Below are 22,628 nucleotides of genomic sequence, written 5' to 3' on the forward strand. Positions count from 1 at the left end.
AAGCTCCCGTAGGGCTCAGTGGAAGAATCGGCTGAATTCCAACTACCAAGAGGGCGGAGGGTCACTTCTGCTCAAAACAGAGAAAAACCACATCACTGTGGAGTCCAGAGTCACCAAGTAAAAATTCTTCCTGAAAGGCAGACCACAGCACACTTGGGTTTCCTCCCCACAACGTGCCAAGTCTGAACGAAGCAGGGAGAGATCTGGAAGTCATTCACGCCAACAAACTCCGTATGCAAATGATCCTGCTCCGGGGGCTGAGACCCTCTTTGGGCCAAACCAAAGCCCCACCTATTACTCTAGGCCAAGTAAGTGACAAAAGCTGAGTACTAGAAAGCCATTAGGAAAAGAACAATAGTTCCTAAAAAAACAATGGAGTCCAAAACATGACCATAAATGGACACACACAAACGTAAGGACAACGGCTCCTGGTAAGAAGTTACTAATTCTGACGTTAGCCAGGCTACCACTGTCAAATCAGAGAAAGCCAGGAACCACACCTCTCATTCTAACTGGCAAAAGTATTTGGTGGGGATGGAAGGGAATGTGTAATTTCATGGAATAAAATGAAAGACTGGCAATATCACTGTAGCTTTTTTTTTTTTCTTAAGAAAAACGATACGGATCAAGTAAATTAAGGGAGATTAGTTTTGTTCCCAAAAGGCGCCCACCTGCAGGGTACAGTTAAATTCAGTATTTGCCCATATATGGGGTTACGGGCTGGGGAGCAGAAGCTTTAAATTAATATGCCAACTGGAGACCGGCATCGGGGATTACACAGCTCCAGAAATAGAAATAAAAATATCTGGCAAAACTGTAATTCAATCTGTACCCAATTTTCCAGGTGCACCAAAGGTGTGCAAGATACATCCAGGCAAAGCTGTCTGTGCACAAGGCAGCGTGATTCCAGTGATGGTGATAAACTCAGTGGAAATGTACTCATGAAAATATTCCCTATTCATGGTCTCTCTTCCCATTAAAGTTCAAGTTCCTTCAGCGCACAGACTGCCCGACTCTTCATGGCTGTATCCCTAGGGATTAAAACAATGCTAGCATTATAGTGAATGTTCAATAAATATTTGTTGCATTGAATGAAAACCCATCAAAAGCCCTACCTCCAACCTTTTCCCTTAAACAAAATTCTTAGGGCTTAATTTTTTCCTTTTCAAGCTGTCCAATCATGGCCAATCTCACCAAATGTTGATCAGAACTAAGTTCCTGAAAGAAATGGGTCTACCGATCCTTGGCTTCAATCTTTCCTAAACTGGTATTCATCAGGTACCCTGGCTTCCCATCTGCCTACTGAATAAAGTTCAAACTCCTACATTGGTATCCAAGCTCTACCTAAGTTGGCCAGAACACACTTTACCAGTCCTGTCCCCTATATTCCCTTCAGTCTCACTCAGAACACTCAAACACCACTATGTCAACACACCTTGCTCCCACGTACCTGAGTGGTCTAAATTTTTCCTTCCCACTCATGTAGTGGGTCCAATAGTGTCCCCCAGAAGCTTATGTGCACCTAGAACCTTGATATGAGACCTTATTAGGACATAAGGTCCTTACAGATGAATGTAACTAGTCAGGATGAGGTCACAGTAGTTTGGGTGAGGCCTAAATTCAATGAGTAGCATTCTTAGAAGAAGAGGAGAGGACATACAGAAGACATGCAAAGGGAAGATGGCCATGCATGGACAGAGGCAGAGGTCAGAATGACGCAGCTATAAGGCAACGATGGTGGAAGCCACCAGAAGTGGGGGAGGGCCACAGGAAGATTCTTGTCTAGAGCCTTCAGAGGGAGCCTGGCCCTGCTGTCACCTTGGTATCAGACTTCTAGGCCCAAGAGCAGTGACAGTACACTGTTGTTTTAAGCTACCTAGGAAACTAACATGCCCTGACTTCAAACTTCTTTGCCTTCTTAAACATTATCATAGCTCAGTTTGAAAGCCACCCCTCCACACCACCTTTCTCTACTCCCAACACAAATACACCTGCCACCATGAATCTCCTAGATACCCATCACTCACTACATCACGGAGACTTACGCACATGCTTCATCTCCTTGAGGGAGGGTCCTGGGTCTTATATACCTTATCTTGCCCAAGAAGCTAGCATAGTGCTGCACATAACAAGCAAGTAATGGGGGCACCTGGGTGGCTCAGTGGGTTAAGCCTCTGCCTTTGGCTCAGGTCATGATCCCAGGGTCCTGAGATCGAGCCCTGCATCCGGCTCTCTGCTCAGCGGGGAGCCTGCTTCCTCCTCCTCCTCCTCCTCTCTCTCTCTGCCTACTTGTGATCTCTGTCTGCCAAATAAATAAATAAATAAATAAAATCTTTAAAAACAAAACAAAACAAGCAAGTAATGAATGCTTGCTGAATGCATGGACACACAGTATGCTCTTTTGCCACAGCCCACATAAAACCATGATCATTTCTCACTCAAATTTCCCATGAATAAAATGAACTCCCCTCCCTTTCCTCCCTATTTAAATATATCATCCTATTGAGATAAAAAGCTAAGGCAAGTCTTCTTGCAAGCTGTATCTCAGTCCCAGACCAGCTCAGAAGTTGTTTTCCTTCCCTTTCATCCCAAGTATTTTAATGAACCCACGCCTCAGAAAGCCCTCTTACTGCAGGCCCTAGAGACCAAAGATGCTTACTCATCCCCAGAGCAAGGAGAGCCCAGGTGCAGGAAGAGCCACCTCTTGTTACTTTGATTTCAACCCCAACTTGAAATTGCAAGGCAGACACCTAGCCCTGTCTCCTGACTCGTCAGGACCAGCTTCCCACTAAGATGCCCTTTTGGATTGAGATGGACACCAAAGCCAGGCCGCGACACAGATGGCAGACACGGTTTTTCTGAGATTCTCAGCCATCTGTGGTCCCCTGGTCCTCAACTCTGACCTCCAGCCCCACAGGTGGTTCTGCTCTCAGGCCCAGCTGCCACAGCCACGAGAATGCTCAACAGGGTGACACAGCCACCCTCCCAGGGAAGAGACAGCGATGCCTGGTGGTTATACGCATGGGCTGTGGGGGCAGACAAGCCTGGGTTTGGATCCAGCTGGGTCACTTTTTAGTCATTTGGATCTTGGGTCACACTCAGTCTCTCTGAACCTTTTACCCTTGTGATCAGCGGATTAACAGTAATACCCACACCATATAGGGCTTTGTAAGAATTCTATAAAATGACATATTGGACCCACTTAGTACAGCACCTGTCTTCGTCAACACTCAGTGACAGTAATCTGTTGTTGTTAATGTTGTCATTATTACTGTTGATCCTCAAACGCCCCTTCGTTCTAGATCGTGCACTTTCCGACCCTGATAAGGATGATATTTATAGATTTAGATGGCTCTTTTAACATAAATGACCTCTACAAAGAAACAGCAGAGACCGTAAGGAACCACCGACGGGCAGTATGACGGAAAGGTCCCGGGCTCAGAGGCCCGGAGTTGACTCACTGCCCCGTGAGCCCTCGGGAGACCCTGCTTCAACCGGCCCCCTGTCACCGTCCCTGTGCGCCTTCCCAATGTGTCCGTGGTGGGGATCATACATGCTCCACTTCGGAGAAATTCCTCTCAGGTTTTGGTGTCTAGGATTCCTGACAATCTCCTGAACACAACTTCCAGAGTCCAGCCAACACCCCAAATCCAACAGATTCCGTTTTCTTCCCCGCCGCGGGAGGCTGGGCTCTCTTGAGCGGACCTGCAGACCGCGGCCGACAGGCGCACGACACCTCACAGCGCTCAATGGACCCCAAACTGTCACTGAGCACCCTCGTACTGCCAGGGGACTTGTGACTGGTCTCTCCTCAGTCTGCATTTACCCCAACTACCCATTTGTTTTAATCCTGTCATTTTGCACAAGTATCTTTAAGAGACCTTAAATCCTTTCCGAGATGGCCACGAGTAACCACACTGAATCCAAGAAAAAGCAGTGTCTCTCAGTTTCACATTTCATGCACGTGACGCATGAATACAGGTAATAATACTAGCCCTTACGATGCTGCTGGACAGGAGTGACTTTGTGTCAAGAGTAGCACTCCAAGGGCTTTTCTCAGCTTTAGCATTTACTCTCTGTGTCCCCCCACCACACACACACACACACACACACACACACGCACACACACAACCCTTTCTAGAAACCGCCGCTCATTAGCCACTGAAGCTTGGAGCCCACCAGGCAGCAACATGGGAAGCCAGGGGAATTGACCACAGAAATGAGGATTCATCATTTCTGTCTGCTCAGCAGGAACACTACTCATGGCCTCTCCGCACCACACGTGGGCTGGGGGACCAGAAGCCAGGTAACTGACGTGGCACCCTGGGTGGGACCACTCTGGCCAAGAATTCCTGCCTCCGTGTTCCGAGGCTGCTTCTCTCATCCTGCAAGTGGACATCCCAGCCAGCAGCGACCTCATGTCTCCTCAGAGTGGCCTAGGCAGGAAGGAAATCTGAGGGCGCTAAACGGAGCCTTCCACGGGGTGTGCAACAGAGATGGGCAAAACGTCACAAAATGCAATGGCCCAAGACAGTGGTGCTGGGGACATGCTGGACACTTTGAAAATGCTCCAAAAATATCCAGCATGTCAAGGTGTGTGACATCTCAGCAGGACAGCAGAAGACACACTCACAGCTTCTGAGGCCCACGTGGCAAGCATGGAAAAGCCTCTTAAGGTTAGAGGCCAAGGAACGAAGAGGGGGATGAGGAGGGAGGAAAGGCACGAACAAAAGATGTAAGATCCGTGGACGGAAACCGCCCAAGAGACTAGCAACCAGGATTCTGGTCATCTTTTTCCATCTACCTCTGGCTTGAATCCTCTTTGGACAAAGTAGTTTTTACATAAACATATTTTTCCTTCCAATGCAGAGGAAGCCTGTTGTTTAACAGTGTTGTAATTGGCCAAGAGTAAACTCAACTGAAAGGAAAACCAAAGAGGACTTGAAAGAACCATCCCTGTTTATCAACAGGAAGCCGCACGTCCAGAACACCCAGTATGTATCCACCACGGAACGCACCAGACCCTCGGCGCATCATTTTGTAGGCTTGACTGTCCTCTCTTCTTAACAGATCAGAGAGCAGGCCAGTACAGGAGGCTTTAAAACCAGAACTTAAATCCGAAGCCTCTGGGATTTCTAACATCAGACCACTTTTATTTTTAAGACTTTTTCCTCTCTCCATTCATCTCACGGGATACTCCACGCTCTGCTTTGGAAATCATCACTTCAGGCTCCCGCCAGCGAGTCGCCTGCAACCACACAGCTCCTCACATTTTGTAATGAATCCTCACCCGTCCGTTCTGTCTCCCATTCGCTCCTTCCTCAGCAAGGCGGTGAGGGCAGAGGAATCAGAATGTAAAAACCCCTCACGCTGGGAGGCCCAGAAGTGTTCACTGCCCAACCCATCACCTTTGCCTCCCTCCACGTGGAGCAGATCCTTGTGGCAGGAAGGGGTTTTTAATCATGGGCTGTCACTCTGGTCATCCAATATGATTTCCTACCTGGAGAGAAGGGGAGGAACCAGGGACCAGGGCAAAGCGGCCACCTCGAGAGGGGCGTCCCTGAAATGCCGCCCGCAGCCCACGTCCCAAGAAAACCACATTTAGGAAGATTACCTCGGTGCAGCACGATGTGGTCAATCATGTTGCGTTTGTATTTGGTGTGATAGAGGCAGAGAGGACAGCGGAGATCTTTGGGGCCCTCCTCGGGAACCGCCGAATGCCCAGCTTCCACGTGCATAGTAAAAGCAGATCTGAGAGAGAGGTGGGGGAGGGAGACAGGTGAGGAGTGTGACAAGGGATCGTGTCACTCCCACATCCCCTGGGGGCTACCTCACTAGGCTTCTGCATGTGACTCCCCCGGCTTGAGGGCCCAAACCAGAGTCATTCATCATGTTTCCAGACCACAAGCTCCTTGGTCACTCATCCACTACCTGGACCTTGTTGTGCAGGGCTAACTTCCTTTTTGAAAATTTCTGCCACTTGGCTGGGGTCAGGGCTTACTTTGGAAAGAAATGGACTTCCCCAAACACCTTATTCTAGAAGATGAGAAGCTGCCGATGAAAAGCAAAAAGCCAAAGTCCCTAAGAGAAAGAGGTTCTCACTGTGCGTGGGAGGACAGGAGTCACGTGGACTTCGCAGCTGCCTACGTGACTCCGCACAGGTCAGGGCCGACACGGCAAGTTGGCTGGGACGTCATGGCGGCTGAAGATCCGCTAAACTAAACTCAAAACGGGTGTACCAGCCTGAAGGCGGAAGGCTACTGCTGCCTTCCCCTCTATCCTTTTCAAAACTTCACCATTTACAAAGCCTTCGGTGTCTCATAAAAATGGATGAAACCATGCGTCTAAGGGGCAAGGTCCCCTTCTTATTAACTCAAGTGCTTCTCTCTGGGGAAACATGTACGCCTGTCAGTGGGCCCTTGTTATCTGAGTCTTTAGCCTTTTCTCAATTCTAAGGTCACATACATATTTATCTGAAAAACAACTGAATTAATAGTCAGAGCTGTAACACACTTCCCATCGAATCCCATCAACTAAGGTGTTGGTGGAAAAGAACCTTGTTCTTCCGATTGCTTTTTGTTGGCCATGAAGCCTGTCTTGAAGTACTAGAGTGGCCTATGGCTCAGGTACTAACTACAGTAGGAGGAGATAATAATAGCTTTACACCTGTAATACAGCCATCTAATATTATATTATTATAATGGCTGGCTATGATATTATAATGCTTATTAGTGTTTCCTTTGCGCCAGGCACTATTCTGAGCACTTTAGATGTATTGGTTCATTTATTCCTCCTACGAGTTGTATAAGTGAGGTAGTATTACTATCTTTATTTTGTAGATAAGGACCAGGAGACACAGAGAAGCTTAGGGACTTGTCCAAAGTCATACTGCCAGCCTGCAGCAAAGTTGGGGTTCAAACCCAGGCAGCCAGGCTCCACATTCTGCACTCATAACCACTAAACTAAGCAGTATTGCACAGAATGAGATTAGATCAGAAGCGTCCAGAGCACGTGACAGGAAGCACTCTGTTCCTTGAGCTCACTGATTCTATTATACACAGGGGCAAAGGTGGCTTTGGATTATCTGTTTCTGGATCGGAAACAATGTCTCTACAGTTGTTCAGTTCTAGTCTTCACAGCGCTGGAGTCTTGATTCTCTGGGTGTCTCTCAACAATATGATCTTAAGAGATAGGAATTTTCTGTAAGGGTAGCAGGGAAATCATAATTGCTGGATGTTCTCTCTTGGCTTTGATTTTGCTTTCAGAAACACAGATTTTCCCCCTAAAGACAAATCTAAAAAGGGGAGGATAGTCCTCCACAGGAAAAAACACACATAGCTTCATGCACTGGGCCCAAGAAATCCCTTACCACACTCTGACACTTCTTGGCTGCCCATTTGCTCTAACATTTAAACTTGTTTGTTCTGATATAGCAACTGCTTCATTCCCAAAACCCCTTCCACAAGCCCCAAAGCAGTCCTCTGGAACTAGCCTCCTTTTGTGAAGACTGGACCCAATCCCTCCCCAGAAGAATGGAGGGAAGTGTGTGGTAAGGGGCGGAGCAGGCGCAGCCACCTTGTTTCTCAAGGCCGTTCTTCACGCCACTTACTTAAAGCCTGTGTAAAAGGAGCAGTCTTTGCACTTGAAGAGCTTCTTCCCACCGTGCTTGTCCCTGTAATGGCGTCTGATGCTCTGGATGTAGCCAGAGGAGAATTCACAGAATTCGCAGTGCAGAACAGCCTCGGTTTTCTGCTCGGCACCCCCGGCGGCCCCGGAGAGAGGCACGGGGCTGACGCGGCTGTTGTTCCTCGCCAGCGCGGCGGACTGATAGTGGTTCAACTGCTGCTGAACATCTGGAGGTTCGGAATAGGAGGAGTCTGTGGACAGACGGGGAAGAGGACACCGGACACAGAGAACACAGTGGAGCTTTGACCCCTGAAAACCCCCGACATTAGTCTGCAGTGTTTTTTCTTTTCTTTCTTTTCTTTTCTTTTTTTTTTTTAAAAGACGATGACTACGATCCACCTTTCATCTTCATTTACATCCTACCACACAGATCTGGGGAAAGGCAGGTAGGAAGGAAGTGTCTCTTCTTCTCGTCTGACTTTGAGGGCTCACGGCATTTAAAAATAAAACTCTGAGGTGACAGGTTTCAAAGTGAAGGAAGAAAGTCAACTGTGGTCTAAAGGAAACAGCAGCGTGGTAACGGGCTGCCGCAGAGCACCCACCCGTCCCCATAGGTGAGATAAACAAACGCACAGCAAGTACACAGGCACCGTGGTGAGAAAGGAAAGTCGATGATGTCATATGTCCTCCTCTGCAGCCCAGAATTATTCAAGCCAACCCCCCCCCCCCCACCAAAAGGTCTTTAACGGAAATGCTCGAGCACATGGCACTCGCAAATATAAAAATGTTTTATGCCTTCACAGTCAAGTGATTTAAAATTTAAAATATAAAGATCTAATAGTGTTCTCCTGGAATGGATGTTTAAAGCTTAGTCAGCATTAAGATGGAGATTTATTCATAAATCCCATTAAAATGAAATTCCAAATAAGTTTCCCTGAAAGGTATTTTCAAGTTTGCAATCCGGAGGAAAAATGTCGGAAATGACAGCCATAAATCTTAACCCTGAGAAGCTCCAGTGGAGAAATGTGGTGGAGAAATCTGATCTAGATGGGAGGTGGGAAAAATCTCGGTTTCTTAAAAACTCAAAGAGAGGAGGGAAAGGTCTTGAACCTCTTCCCAACGTGCTGCTTTGAATGTTGAGGCTACGGCTTTCGACAACATTGTCCTGTATAACCTACAGCTGCCTATGAATGACATGAACGGAGTCCTAAATACCCCTCAGATGAATTTCAGTGTAACTTTCCTTGAAAAGAAAACAAAGGGCTCTTTTTAAAAAGCCTTTCAAAAAGCAAGGGGGGGAAGGGGTTAGAAACTGTACAAGCCTCCTCCTGATTTGACGGACACTTCATTTTCCAAAGCACGATTCCCCGAGGCAGGACACGGAGGAATTCTGTAAAACCCGTATTTGATGAAAACTAGTACCATCCATCCCGTTGGCCTCTTGGAGAAGAAAAACAAAAACCAGAGCAGCCTCCCTTATTGTGAGGCCGCCTCCTGTCTTCAAAATACTAAAATACCTTCCCTTCTTGTTCTCCTCCTCCCCCTCCTCAATTCGTATTCCTCAAGATGGAGAAAAAACCCCTTTGGAAATTGTAAACAAACCTGCCACACACACAAAAATAAAACAAAAGAAAACTTGAACAATACCTCTGAGCCTCCATGGGTTCATTACCAGGTGTAAACTGAAGACAAAGGAAGAAAGGAATGACACAACCGAATTCATTTTACTCAAGTCTTTTATCTTTGGTTTCTTTATTCCTCAACCCTAGCTGATGAACCCACTCAGGATCACAATAATGCAATTGTCAACTTCTCATTCTTCCTTTCAATAGCAGGTTTGTTTACCACCGCATGGATTGTTCAAGATGTTTTCTATTTAAGCTCTCAAGACTAGTTTCTGCTTAATGCAGGCACAAGGAAGCGCACGAGGAAGCGCAAGGTGTACTCCCCCTCTCTTGTTAACACAGGCCTGAGCCATGGGCTGGGCACTGCTCTGCCAGCCTCCCCCATGAGACCCCCATCCTCCTGTTTGCTCTTTGCTCTGCAGGATTGAAATTCTGGGACCAACAAGGCAAAAGCCAGGTCTTATTGCTTGTGAGCTCTCGGCCACCCACAAATCTACCCAGAAACCAAAATGAACGTCCCAAGGAATGGTCCGTTTTTCCAAAAGTAGCTGCCAACTCTCTCCAAGACTCGATACCCAACTCAGTGAGTCCTGAAGGCTAGCATGGAGGCTGGTGGTCACCTCAGACACAGGCCTCCGACAGTTTCGATTCCTTTATTATAGAAGCGTAAAGTCCATTGTTTCGACTCAAATCATAAGCCAGGTAAATTCATCTCCCTCTACCTTCCATCCACCCCAACTTCACACCTGCACTAATCTCTTAGGGAGACTCCCTCCAAGGGAAGGGAGTCTTCTTTGATTTAACACACTTGTCTTGTCTCTAGGGTCTATTGCATTTCATTCCATCCGTCTCAAAAAACGAATTCTAAATTTTAACTTCAGTATATATATGTTACACGAAACTTGAGGAAACAGAAATGCAAGAAGTGGTGAGGGAAAGCATTCCAAGAAAGGGAGGCTCAGCGCTCTTCCTTTGTAAATGGCAATGCAAAAGGAACAGCCGTGTGTACCATGTTATGGATTCCTTTTTATTTTTTTCTGGTTAAAATCAGATGGACAGGTTTATTTACAAAGATAGGCAAATCCCACCACTTATGGTACATTTGTAATAATGCCCAGGTTACAACTTTTTGGGTCTTCCTAGAGCTTTACTTTCCTCTCCGGTGCCAAGACACACTACGTCTCTCATTCTCTCTCACTTGGGAGTTTGTGAATAATGTACAATTTTAGCACTTTGGGCACTAAAGTGACAAAGACGTGAGCGTGTATGATTCTACCGATCTTAAAAAACCCCATTTGCTAAACGACATAACATTCCAACTTGTTCACGAGACACAGCCTGAGGAACAGGAAAAGGGTCGTTTTTGTGCCCAGGTTAGAAAGGCAAGCAGATTGTTAGTAGTGAAGGGACACGTCACAGAGGTTTAAAAATCATCATGAAGACTATTTTCTTCATTCTGAGCTTACAGAAAGTGAAAAAACCCTGTTTCTGCCAGCCAGGTTTGTGGTCACTGAGATATACAGCACCGGAAGCAGAGGGAGGGAATGCAGGGGGAAACTGAACCTGAGGTGGTCACTCAGATCACATCTTTTTCAGTTAGATGGCCAATAATCCTTACAGGGGAAACCAACAACAGAGACCAGGCTGGTCCCTACATTTCTAACCCAATCCTGACATATGCCTGCCATCTAAAAGCTTAATTCTCTCGTGACTTTATTTACATGCAAAGCTTTAGAAATTACATTATCAGGTACAGCTATAGTTGTAAGATGAATCTAAGTCATGGGTAGCTATCCATTTTGTCACCAGTCTATAAAAATATATTTTGTAAAATCAAGATCAAACTCGAATTTTAGCACGGATGGTCATGGTGCTTATGGATGTAGGTTTGTAATTTATTGAAAAGCCAGCAATTAATTCTCACAACTACAGTGTGCAGTTAGGTTCTCATCCCAATTTTACCCATGAGGTAGCTGAGGCAGTTGGTTACACGGCTAGTAAGAGGCAGAGGTTGGATTTCACCAAAGATTCATCAGACTCTAAAATCTGAGTCTTGCCCATCAGGTGTCTATACCCAATGGTGACCTGGGGTCCCGTTATACAAGTCAGAAGAATGAGAAAGAACATCTGAGTGGTCCATCAACAATAAATACATAGCAGAGAGCAGGGAGAAAAGGTGACAGAAAGATTGAAAGTCATGAAAATCATTTTAGAATAGATAGAAATGAAAACGGAACAGATAGGGGATAACAGTGAATGGGATGTGAATGGGCCTTTCAGAGCATGTGGGGGGAAAAAATAAAGCAAGGTACGTGGGAAAGAAAAAGAATATCCAAAATGTTAAGATGCTTTATAAAAACAAAAACACGGCATCACATAGGCGACAAGTCCACCAGCAGGCTGCGCAGGAGAACACAGCAGATACCCAGCATCAGAAACCTGCCGGCCCAAATGTTACACTTGCACAGATGCCTGATAACCTGCCCTAAAATAATGCTGCTCTGAAATTCCTCAGGTGGGATTTGGCTGGAAAAGAAAGGTACATGGCCCGGAGACGGGTGGCTGCTTTCCGGTGGCTCTTGGACAGGCTTTTGAACCAAGGAAAGGGCTGGGTTCCAGAGGAAACCTCCCAGCCCTCTCACTGAGTCATATTCCTGAAGAAGTGGAAGACCATCTTGTTCAAGTCTATCTCCCAGAATGCCACCAAACCCAGGGGACTATCACTTCAAGGGGCTTTTTTCTTTCTTCTCTTTTCTTGAAAAATTAGCCAGCAGAGAAACAATCGTAAGAAATTTGATTTGATAAAGATGAATGACAAATACGTGAACTCTGGCAGTACAAAAAGCATGACAGAATGAAGCATTCTGGAATATTCTGAGGCTACAAACATTTAGTTAACACCCTCTTAGTGCCAGCCTATGTGCGGGCTCTAGAGTCAAAGTCCAAGAAGACACCTTCTCAGAGCTGGGCTCTAGCAGGGGGGCGAGCAGAGCTGTTGTGACAACACAGGCCTTCTCCACGTCTGGCAAACTTAACCCTACTGATGGCAAGGAGAATAAATGAAGAGTGAGTACCAGGAGAATTTAGCTGTTGCAAGATTAAGGGAGACCCAAAGAAGAGTAAGAATCAGTTGGGCAGTAAATTGTGGGTGCTGCAGAGGAGAACCCCCTTATGTACTGAGTGATCCAAAAGGGAAGCTGTACAGGAAGATCGATTCTCAATTTTCTGCAGCTCCAGAGAGGATGTGAGTGAAGGTACAAAAGTGGCAGAAGGATCTTGGTGCCAGCAACCACACTTAATTCTATCAGAGCTAAACTTTCGTGCAGACTTGGGGAGGCAGGCTCTTTTGGTCAGCGTGAACCAAGTACCAGGAGAAAATTAAAAGACAAAGGATCTTAGGCAAGCACATGAGGGGTGCCCAAGGGGGACAAATACTTCAATTATATCCATTTGTTCAGCAAATACTTACCGAGCATCTACGTCAACAGAAGACTCAGTTCTGGGCACAGGATTTCCTGCCCTCAAGCAGCTCACTGTCTCAGATGGACATGTAAAGAACTCATTATGATAAATGCAGAGAAATAAACATCTTGATAGAGGCATCCACAAAGAGCTAAGTGGAGAAGAAGCAAAATCAGTATGTGGTGACTGACAGAATGTTGGAAGAAGAGAGACGGAGGAGAATGACAAAAGAAACTTTGAGTGCCCATTAATAACTAGTACTAGTCAGTGTGTTCATTAATGAAGTAACACTAGATATGAAGATGCTGGAATGTTTGATTCACCACACTTCCACCTTAAGTCTTAAATAGAAATGAAATAACTCCATTTATACCACAATGAGAAAAAGTCACTTAATTCCGACACGGAAAAGGAATGAAGATCAGAGGATGAGTCTGAATGGAAAAATATGTATGCCAGAGAGTAGGGTAGATCGCATAAGGGAGAATTTAAAATCTTCTAAAATAGCATAGAAAGTTCAAAATAATGCCTGAATTTTAATTTTCTTGAGAAACACAGGCGAGGTGGAATCTTTTGGGTTTTCCACAAAAAGTATCGTATCATCTGCAGAGAGTGAGAGTTTGACTTCTTTGCCAATTCAGATGCCTTTTATTCCTTTTTGTTGTCTGATTGCTAAGGCTAGGACTTCTAGTACTATGTTGAATAGCAGTGGGAGTCAATCCCATTTACAAATGCACCCAAAACCATAAGAAACCTAGGAATAAATTTATTGAAAGAGGCAAGGAAATCTGTATTCAGAAAACTATACAATACTTACAAAGAAACTGAGGAAGACACAAAGAAATAGAAAAACATTCCATGCTCATGGATTGGAAGAGTAAATATTGTGAAAACGTCTATGATACCTAAAGCAATCTACACATTTAATGCAATCCCTAACAAAATACCATCGACTTTTTTCACAGAAATGGAACAAATAATCCTAAAATTTGTATGGAACCACAAAAGACCCTGAAGACCCAGGGGAGTATTGAAAAAGAAAAAGCAAAGCCGGTGGCATCACCATTCTGGGCTTCAAGTCCTATTGCAAAGCTATAATCATCAAGACAGTATGGTACTGGCACAAAACAGACACATAGATCAATGGAACAGAACAGAGAGCCCAGAAATGGACCTTCAACTTTATGGCCAACTAATCTTTGACTAAGCAGGAAAGAATGTCCAATGGAAAAAAAGACAGTCTCTTCAACAAATGGTGTTGGGAGAATTGGACAGCCACAGTGGGTTAAAGCCTCTGCCTTCAGCTCAGGTCATGATCTCAGGGTCCTGGGATCGGGCCCCGCGTTGGGTGCTCTGCTCCGCAGGGAGCCTGCTTCCTCCTCTCTCTCTCTCTCTGCCTGCCCCTCTGCCTATCAAATAAATAAATAAAAAAAATCCTAAAGAAGAAAAAAAAAAAAGAAATGGGCAGAAGACATGAACAGACATTTCGGCAAAGATATCCAAATGGCCAAAAGACACATGAAAAAGTGCTCAACATCACTCGGCATCAGGGCATCAAAACCACAATGAGACAGATACCACCTTGCACCAGTCAGAATGGCTAAAATTTACAAGTGTGGAAATGAGAGATGTTGGCCAGGATGCTGAAAAAGGGGAACCCTCCTACACTGTTGGTGGGAATGTAAGTTGGTGCAGCCACTCTGGAAAACAGTACGGAGGTTCCTCAAAAGGTTGAAAATAGAGCTACCCTATAACCACCAATCATACTACTAAGTATTTACCCCAAAGATACAAATGTATTGATCCGAAGTGGCACCTGCACTCCAGTGTTTACAGCAGCAATGTCCGTAATAGCCCAACTATGGAAAGAGCCTAGATGTCCATCAACAGATGAATGGGTAAAGAAGATGTGGTATATACACACAATGGAATACTATGCAGCATATACACAATGGAATACTATGCAGCCATCAAAAATGTAATCTTGCCTTTTGTAACAATATGAATGGAACTAGAGGGTATTACACTAAGCAAAAGAAGTCAATTAGAGAAAGACAATTATCATATGATCTTGCTGATATGTGGAATTTGAGAAATAAGGCAGAGGATCATAGGGGGAGAGAGGAAAAAATGAAATGGGACAAAACCAGAGAGACAAACCATAAGAGACTCTTAATCTCAGGAAACAAACTGAGGGTTGCCAGAGGGGAGGAGGGTGGGAGGGTGATGGGCACTGGGGAGGGTATGTGCTGTGGTGAGTGCTGTGAATTGTGTAAGACTGATGAATCACAGACCTGTACCCCTGAAACAAATAATACATTCTATGTTAATAAAAATAAATAAAAAATAAAATTAGTTACCCCTTAAAAAACTAAACAAACAGGCAATTTAGCAACTCAAGTCTGGTAGTAGAAGGAACCAGAAATAGAATATTACCTGTGAATAACTGAACTGCAACTACTGTAAATATCCAAAGTATGGGACCTCCAAAATGCTGGAAATACAGCTCACTATTTTCAGTCAAGAAATCATAGAAAACTGGAGAAGGGGACACTAATAACACCAAGAGAGCAGTTAAAGATCTACTTTAGTTAATAGCTGGGAAACTTCTGGGATGCCATGCAACTTCTATCATGCAACTGCTCATAAATGTGGGCAAAGGACAAAGAGACTCTATGTGTTTTCACATCTGTGCTACGGACCCAGGTATCTGTGGGGACGAGAAAATCCTGCTGCCATGAGAAATTGAGCAAGCTCTGAGATGACGGAGTCTTCCTCTAATGTTGAAAAAAAATTGTCAGACTCTTTACACCTGAGGTGCTGAAGGCCGATCTCCTCTTTGCCCACACTTCTCCTTTTGCCCTTTTGTTCCTTTGCCCACGTGTCTGAACGTTAGTGAATGGCTCACCACTTCGTTCTAGTTTCAGCTGTCAGATTCTTCCTCCCAGCTGTCCTTGGCAGCAGCACCTGAGCCAAGTACACTGTCCCAGAGACCTGTGTCCCACTCAGCTCCAACCACTTCCCTCTCTAAGTCTTCCCTTCCCATTGTTCATTCAGGCCCTCATATCCTGCATGGGCAGCTGGAACAGTCTCCAATCTGGTCTTCCTTCCTCAGATATCTGTTCCACTCCAACCAGCAAGCACATCACAGACATGTTATCACTCACATGGTTATGACAGGATTATGCCACCGGGCCCAAGGGCGAGGTCTTGATTCCTGAGTGCGGAATGTAGAGCTCTTCAGTCTGGCCCCAGAGCAGGTGTTCAACCTCACTTCTAGCTCATTCTCAATTCCCAGTTGCACATTCTGCCTATTTCACCATTGGGAGTCCTTGACCACGGCCACCAAGCACTCTTCCTCCTCTTTTTGCCTGACAAATACCTACCCATCCTTCAAAGTGCCGCTGAAATGTTGTCTACACTGTGATGACTTTTCCCAACAATCCAGATAGGACATTGCTCTCCTCGGTGCTCTGTCAGCACAGACACACTGGGTTTCTCGCCCTGATCTCATTACACCTCACATTACACTCACACAGTCCCTTAAGCAACCTCCACCATCACATTTGGCCAGACCAATGCCTCTGACCCTAAAACACCTTGACCCAAGAAGACCGAACGCAGCAGTGTCTGGACTAGCGCTGGGGGTTACCCTCCAGCAGGCCCATCCATCTCTGCTTCCAACAGTTGAGCTGATGTTAACAACAACCCACTGGATTAGCTCCCAGACTTTTCTATACCTGTCCTATTTGCTACCGAGCTTGTCTGACGTCATTAATATGACCTAAAATGATGAAATATGGGCACAAGGTGTCATTTCTATGAAAGCTACATTGAATGCTTTGGAAAGACTTGATAAAGTCAAGTTGCTAAAAACAATTTTTTTTATGTCAAATTATGTTTTGGCAAGACCAACTATAAAAGATTAAGGACATAAAAATCTAGAAGGATTATGCTCTAAGACTGTTTCACGAATGTCTAAATTACCACTCCACTTAAAAGGAGCGGACTCTGGAAGTGACACATGATACAACGAGGATGCCTGTCTTTTATGCCATGGAGGAAATGGGGAACTTCAACTGAAGGACTCCAATACATACGCTTGGCCCTACATCTCAATAGTGGTGAATGAATCTATTTTGTAGATGAAAATAAGACGCTTAAGACATTTTAAAAAGGATTCCCTGCATTTAGTAACTTTCAAATATAACTGAGAAGGTGGGTATTGATCACATCAAAATAAGAGTTTCTACTACATCAGTCTATATATTTGTTCCCAGTTTTCGATTAATTTAGAGAATATTTATTGAGAGGCTTCTACGTGCCAGGCACCTCAAAGCACTTGGGATACATCAGTAAGAAAAAACAAGGATCCTTGTGGAGCTTACATTTTAGATCAGCAGGAATAGTACCTTACATACTTTTATAGCCACAGAAACTCACAGTCCTTTCATAAAGAAAGGTACTTATGAGAAAAGATATGTAGGAAAATGTTGCAGGATTGAATTTGTGTACAACTTTCTTAAATGTGGGCCTGTCTGCCTATCTGTCCATTTATCACCTATCATTTGAAGTTACGAATACACTGCCAGGATGATTCACAGACTCAAAAAGTTTACTTATTTAATAACTTTTCTTAGGTTCTATCTGAATCCCTTTGAAACTCAACTCCCTCTGTTCCTCAAGATACCTGTTGTTTATTTCACACTATTAACACAGAGCAGAACCTGGCCTCCAGAAGAATACCACCAAGTACAAATCATCAATGCAACTTTCCAAGCACTTCCTTTGAAGAGTCTTAAAAATGCTCTCTGTGGGCCACTCTAAAAGAAAATCGTATTAGAAACAAAGCTATGGAACACGAGACATTTCAACTCCTTCTGGATAGTGTCTAAAGGGGAACATAAATCCCCAGAGGCAGCCACACTATTTTATTTCCTTCTTTTGATTGTGCCTTGAAAATCTCCAGGCCAAGGACCCCGGCGCCTCCCCATCTTCCTTCACCAGCGAAGCTCTCTGGCCTGGATGCACGACATTATGCTACAATGGCCAGGGGGACAATGGGCGCTGGATGACTATATATAGGAATTCTGGGCTTGGTTGTCATGGAGGCAAATGGAAAAACAAACGCCTAATCCTGAAAATAAGGCTGAGGCCAAACTTGAAGGAAACACACTTTGAAAACTTCCTGTCATTCTGATGAGTAAAAACAAAACCTTGAAATATGATCAGGGAATAGATGAAGAAAAAAAAAAAAATTAGTCTTCAAAATGACAAAAACAGAGAAAAAAAAAAGGCCACCTTCTCTTTTTGAGAGATTGTGTCCCATCCTATTGAAGTTCATTGAAAGGGTCTCACGATGGCCTGATTTTTACATGAAGGTTCATGTTTTCTCTCTCTCTCTCTGTTGGAGGATCCAGGTAAGTCTGACCTAAATCTGCTAAGACTTGCAATTTGCCAGACCCTATATTTGGGGGACAAAACCATTTGTTTCATTGGGGTTTCCTGCGAATGGCCTCACCATCCACTCAGTCAACAAAATTAGAACGAATCCTCTATTCATTTCTTTCTTTTGCTCTACGGGGTTCAATGAGTGGAAAGCCCTGTTGGTTCTACCGTCTTCTGTGATCTACTCACTACTCCACGGCCATGGTTCGGGCTCTGTGGTTGCATGCGTTACCTTCCACTGCAAAATGTTCCTAACAGGTGTTCCATTTCCAAGTTTCTTCTCCTCCTAAGATTCCTTTCTCTTCTAAAAGCAAACATGACCATCACCGTGTCTGATAGGAAAAGATCCAAACTCTGCACTGTTGGGGCTCCCACCCTCCTGCACCTTCCCAGACTTATCCCCCCCAGAGCCATACTGCTCCCACACTGCTCCCCGCCAGCCACATGGAAGGCTCCTAACATTCGCTGTGTGCTTTTCTTCCACTGCATCATTCAGTCTTGCAATGCCTTTCTTCTACTTGTCAGCCTTCTCAGCTTCTACCACCTTTCAAAACCCAACTTAGTTCAAATATGCCATCACAATAAAGGTCTGCCTTGAACTTCCTCATTACAATTATTAAAATCCCTACTTGTGCTCATGGCAAGGCACTGAGATTAATTTATTTTACCTGTGCCAAACTAGGATCTCTTTGAAAAGAGGATATTCAACCCAACTTTTGTATCAACATGGATGGGACTAGAGATTATGCTGAGTGAAATAAGTCAAGCAGAGAGTGTCAATTATCATATGGTTTCACTTACTTGTGGAGCGTAAGGAATAGCATGGAGGACAATGGGAGGAGAGGAAAAACTGAGTTGGGGGTCTCTTTTGATTATCTGGAGAATGGCTTCTGGAATATTTGAGAGTTTGGATGGCATGAAATTCACCATCCATGGCCATCCTAAGAAGCCAAAGGCATCACTTCTGCTTTTGACCCTTATCAACTATGAAGTCTAAACTTTGAAACGGATGGCATCAGGCTACCTGGGAGTACTTCCGTTGATTCCATATGCAACTCTCTCCTCTTCTTTGTACACAGTGGGTATCCAGTGGGAGGTGCAGAGGTTTGTAAAATGCACAGGTGTAACCAGCAGCACGTCTTTTAACGCACCGTGACTTCCCTACAGTCAACTTCTATGGCCATGAAAACGGAGCCCGCTGCAATCCATGAGAAGGCATTCATGGGTTCCCTGCCCACATTTATCACTACGTTTTCACCATACAGTTTTACCAATTTTTCTCAATCGGGAACACGCTCTCATCCCAGGTATTTAGCATACAGAGGAGGCACTTTGCATAGAGACAGCTGGAGGTTTGGCAAAGTGGAGATGAGAGGACCTCCGGTTCCCCAGCCAGTCCATGGAGAAACAGGAAGAGAACCTGGGGCCTCCTGTGTGCCCCAGTTTCAAAAATATGTTCCTTTTCTGCCACAGTCATTAGCAAACATCCTAGGTGTTCCTTCTGCACTAAACGTTATTTGTAACTCAAAGTGTGTATTCTTAAAAAGTCTTCGTGAAGCAGGCGGGAAACTTGTTGGGAAACGAATAAATGTATGGTAAAGGAGCCTTTTTCTAATTCTTTTTTTTTTGAGGTGGGGGAGGAAACTCTGGGTGGCATCTGCCATTGTTAATTGAGAAGCTCTTACAATACCAAATGCAAAATTCACCTGTGACTCTTTTGAATTGTGTGATGAGGAAGTAATGTTTCCTGCTGCTCGTTTAGATCCTATAGATGTCTTTACCACACTGAAAATCCAACGCAAAACTTGGAGTACAAAAGCCTCTTTATATCAGTGACTTGGCCTCCACCGCAGAAAGCTTGCTTCAACTTCACATGGAATGGAGAGCTCACGGGCTGTGGGCAAGGCCACTGAGCTTCCTCCTCAAGACCTGACTGGAGGGAAGATGCCTACTGACTTCAAGGAGTTGGTCACAATGGATGGCTTGCTATGAACAGTGCAGTCAGCCCGGGCAGGGAACAATTGTAGCGATTTCTTCAAAGATTAGATAATCAGGAGAAAAGAACACATCTGAGTATAAGCATATATATTTAGATCCGTGTAGAGCTCTAAGTGATGATATGGAAATCAGGTGAGAAAGGCAATGGTTTATCAAGAATAGAACAAGCAGCCACACTTCAAAGCATAGAGTTTTTTTCTAAAACTGTCGCCCAGCAGCAGGAGTCTCCTAACCAACAAACCCAGTGGGTTTCTTACCGTTTTTCCTTTTCTTTTTCCCTATTCCCATGCCGTGGAAGAAAATCCTGGCTTTGGGTGAAGCTACATTTTTTTAATCATCCTTAAAGCAGTAGGTTCCTCCCTTCAGATAGACAGCTCTTCTGCCTGCTCTAAACTCGCCTGCTCGGTGGGGCTGGGCTCAGGTGTCGGGCAGGAGCCTTCAAGAAGGCAAAGGGACAGGTGGTGAGATCCAGGGTCACCTTCTACTGTCTCCACCAGCTCTCTGGCTAGCATCTGTGTCAAGGGCTTCTTACAAGGCCTCTTGCTGATCTTCACCATGGGAAAAGCAAGGGAGTAACTGGAAAAGAGGCAACCTCTCATCTACCCAGAGGTGCATCGAGGTCTCGTGGGAATCCTGCGGAGACAAGTAGTTAGGCAGACCTCTGCTTCCTCACATGTAAAACAGAGACCGTGACCCTGGCAAACATCCCGGTGTGTGCGGTGCCACGCAGAGGAGGCCGGCGTGGGAAGCATAGCAACTGGTGCACAAAGCAGTACTTTAAGGGCTCTGTTCCACAGCTATTAAAGTCGGCATCCCATAATCTTGAACTGAATTATAAATCGCCTTCTAGTGGGTATGGAGGGTCTCTATCCCTGCAAGAATTGGTCTCCTAGGCGGGACTGCAGGATGGAGCGGTGCGGGTGTCTCTCCACTGATCTAAACAGATGTAGCAAACATTCGTCCCGGCTCCAGGTATGTGGCAGGAGCTCAGCAGCTAGCTTGTGACTGACTGATTCTGGGCAGAGCCAAGGGCACTGCTACGGCTGGCAACGACCCACCAGCTTATCTGGAAGGTGGAGATGGCTGCAGTGGGGAGGGGAGCAATCGCGGGGCTTGGATTCGGCTCAAAGGCAGGGCTTGACCTGAATAACACCACAGACTCCATGATTCGCCCCATTTTGTCAGATCACAATGCACACAGCATGGTCACAAATCACCTTGCTGCAAAAAGAGTTGTCAGAGCGAATTTCATTTCCAAACTTTAGACACTTTTCTGGCAAGCCTTCTGGGGTTGACTTCCTTTCAATTTTTTTTTTTTTTTCCAAGCTCACCTCAAGCTTTGAGCAAGGTCCTTCGGTACCTGATTTATAGGTGTGGCAATCAGCTTCATGATCACTGATGGTCTCTCCAACTATCCCAGCCGACGCCACAGCCCCTGGCCTGCCCTCCCTGTCCATTGTTCCCCTCTTCACAGAGCTTCTTGCCACCTGATCTATCATAGATTATCTGGTTTTCCCTACTAGCTGTGAGGGAGTTTGTCTCAAATTTCTCAGCTTGTATGGATTTTGGGGATTTAATTTCATGACTAATGAGGGCATCTAAGCTTGCTTGGGAACCTGTGGCTTGGCTGAGCCTGGAGTGTTTGGCCAGTACTCAAAAGGAGGAAACCTAAGGGCTGGTGCCAGGAAGCAGGCCTACCATCAATGGGTCTATACGTCTCAGCCTTTCGAGTGCCGTGGCCAGTGTATGGCACCATGAACACCGACACTTCTAGATTCAGGCACTCTAATCACTTGTTTGAGTGCCCACAGCATGCAAGGTCATCTGCCATACTCTGGGGACCCAAACATAAAATGATGGCCTTTGCCTTCAAGAAGCCAATGGTCTTGGTGCAAAGAGAGAGCGGAACAAAATAGATCAGTGCTGGGTCACTAAACAGAGCTCAAGGACCTAGAAGGAGCACACGGGAGGCCTCTCAGCCAGAGAGGAAGGTTTCTGGAGGAAACAAGACTCAAGTTTTCAAGGAGGAGTCGGAATTAGCCAAGTGGATGGAGTAACGAGGAGGAAGGTGAACCCAAGCAGAGGAGGGTGTTCCGAGAAGGGAGAGCAGGGCCTGCAGCGTGAGAGAGTGGGCGCCCGGGAAGGCAGGGTTCTTGGCGTGGCTGGGCATAGTACAAAGTCAGAACAAGGCACGAGGAATGACCCCACAGGGAAACGTGGGGCCCAGAAAACAACTTTCATGCTGAGCTTGCAATTTATTCTGAAGGCAAAGGAGGTGGCCCCTGGAGGGTTTTAAGCAGGAAGGAGGTGAGATAGAGGCTTCATATTTTTACCTTTTCTGTGTCTCTAAATTGCACCTATAGTCCTTGACCAATGACTTTGGACAGAGAAGGTGCCTTGGGGAAAATGCCTTCCCACTGTGGGAAAAACCAACTGATGGCACGTTTGTTTTTAACCTAAGGTAGATCA

At 45.4% G+C, this 22,628-nt stretch overlaps 1 protein-coding gene across 9 annotated transcripts in view; it reads right to left on the reverse strand.

The window, feature by feature from the left end:
* ZNF462 (zinc finger protein 462) overlaps positions 1–22,628 on the reverse strand; it is a 138,531-nt gene that overhangs the window by 26,850 nt on the left and 89,053 nt on the right. For all 9 annotated transcript variants that reach the window (XR_009346628.1, XR_009346629.1, XM_059143327.1 and 6 more), the window contains 2 exons: positions 7,610–7,877; positions 5,615–5,751 (listed from right to left, as the gene is read on the reverse strand). Coding sequence is in view for 7 of the 9 variants with exons in the window: in XM_059143327.1 (XP_058999310.1) it covers positions 5,615–5,751; positions 7,610–7,877 (405 nt within the window). In the remaining 2 variants the exon portion in view is untranslated. The remainder of the gene's footprint in view (positions 1–5,614; positions 5,752–7,609; positions 7,878–22,628) is intronic.

Source organism: Mustela lutreola, chromosome 12 (genome assembly GCF_030435805.1).
Source record: "Mustela lutreola isolate mMusLut2 chromosome 12, mMusLut2.pri, whole genome shotgun sequence".
Classification (NCBI taxonomy): Eukaryota; Metazoa; Chordata; class Mammalia; order Carnivora; family Mustelidae; genus Mustela; species Mustela lutreola.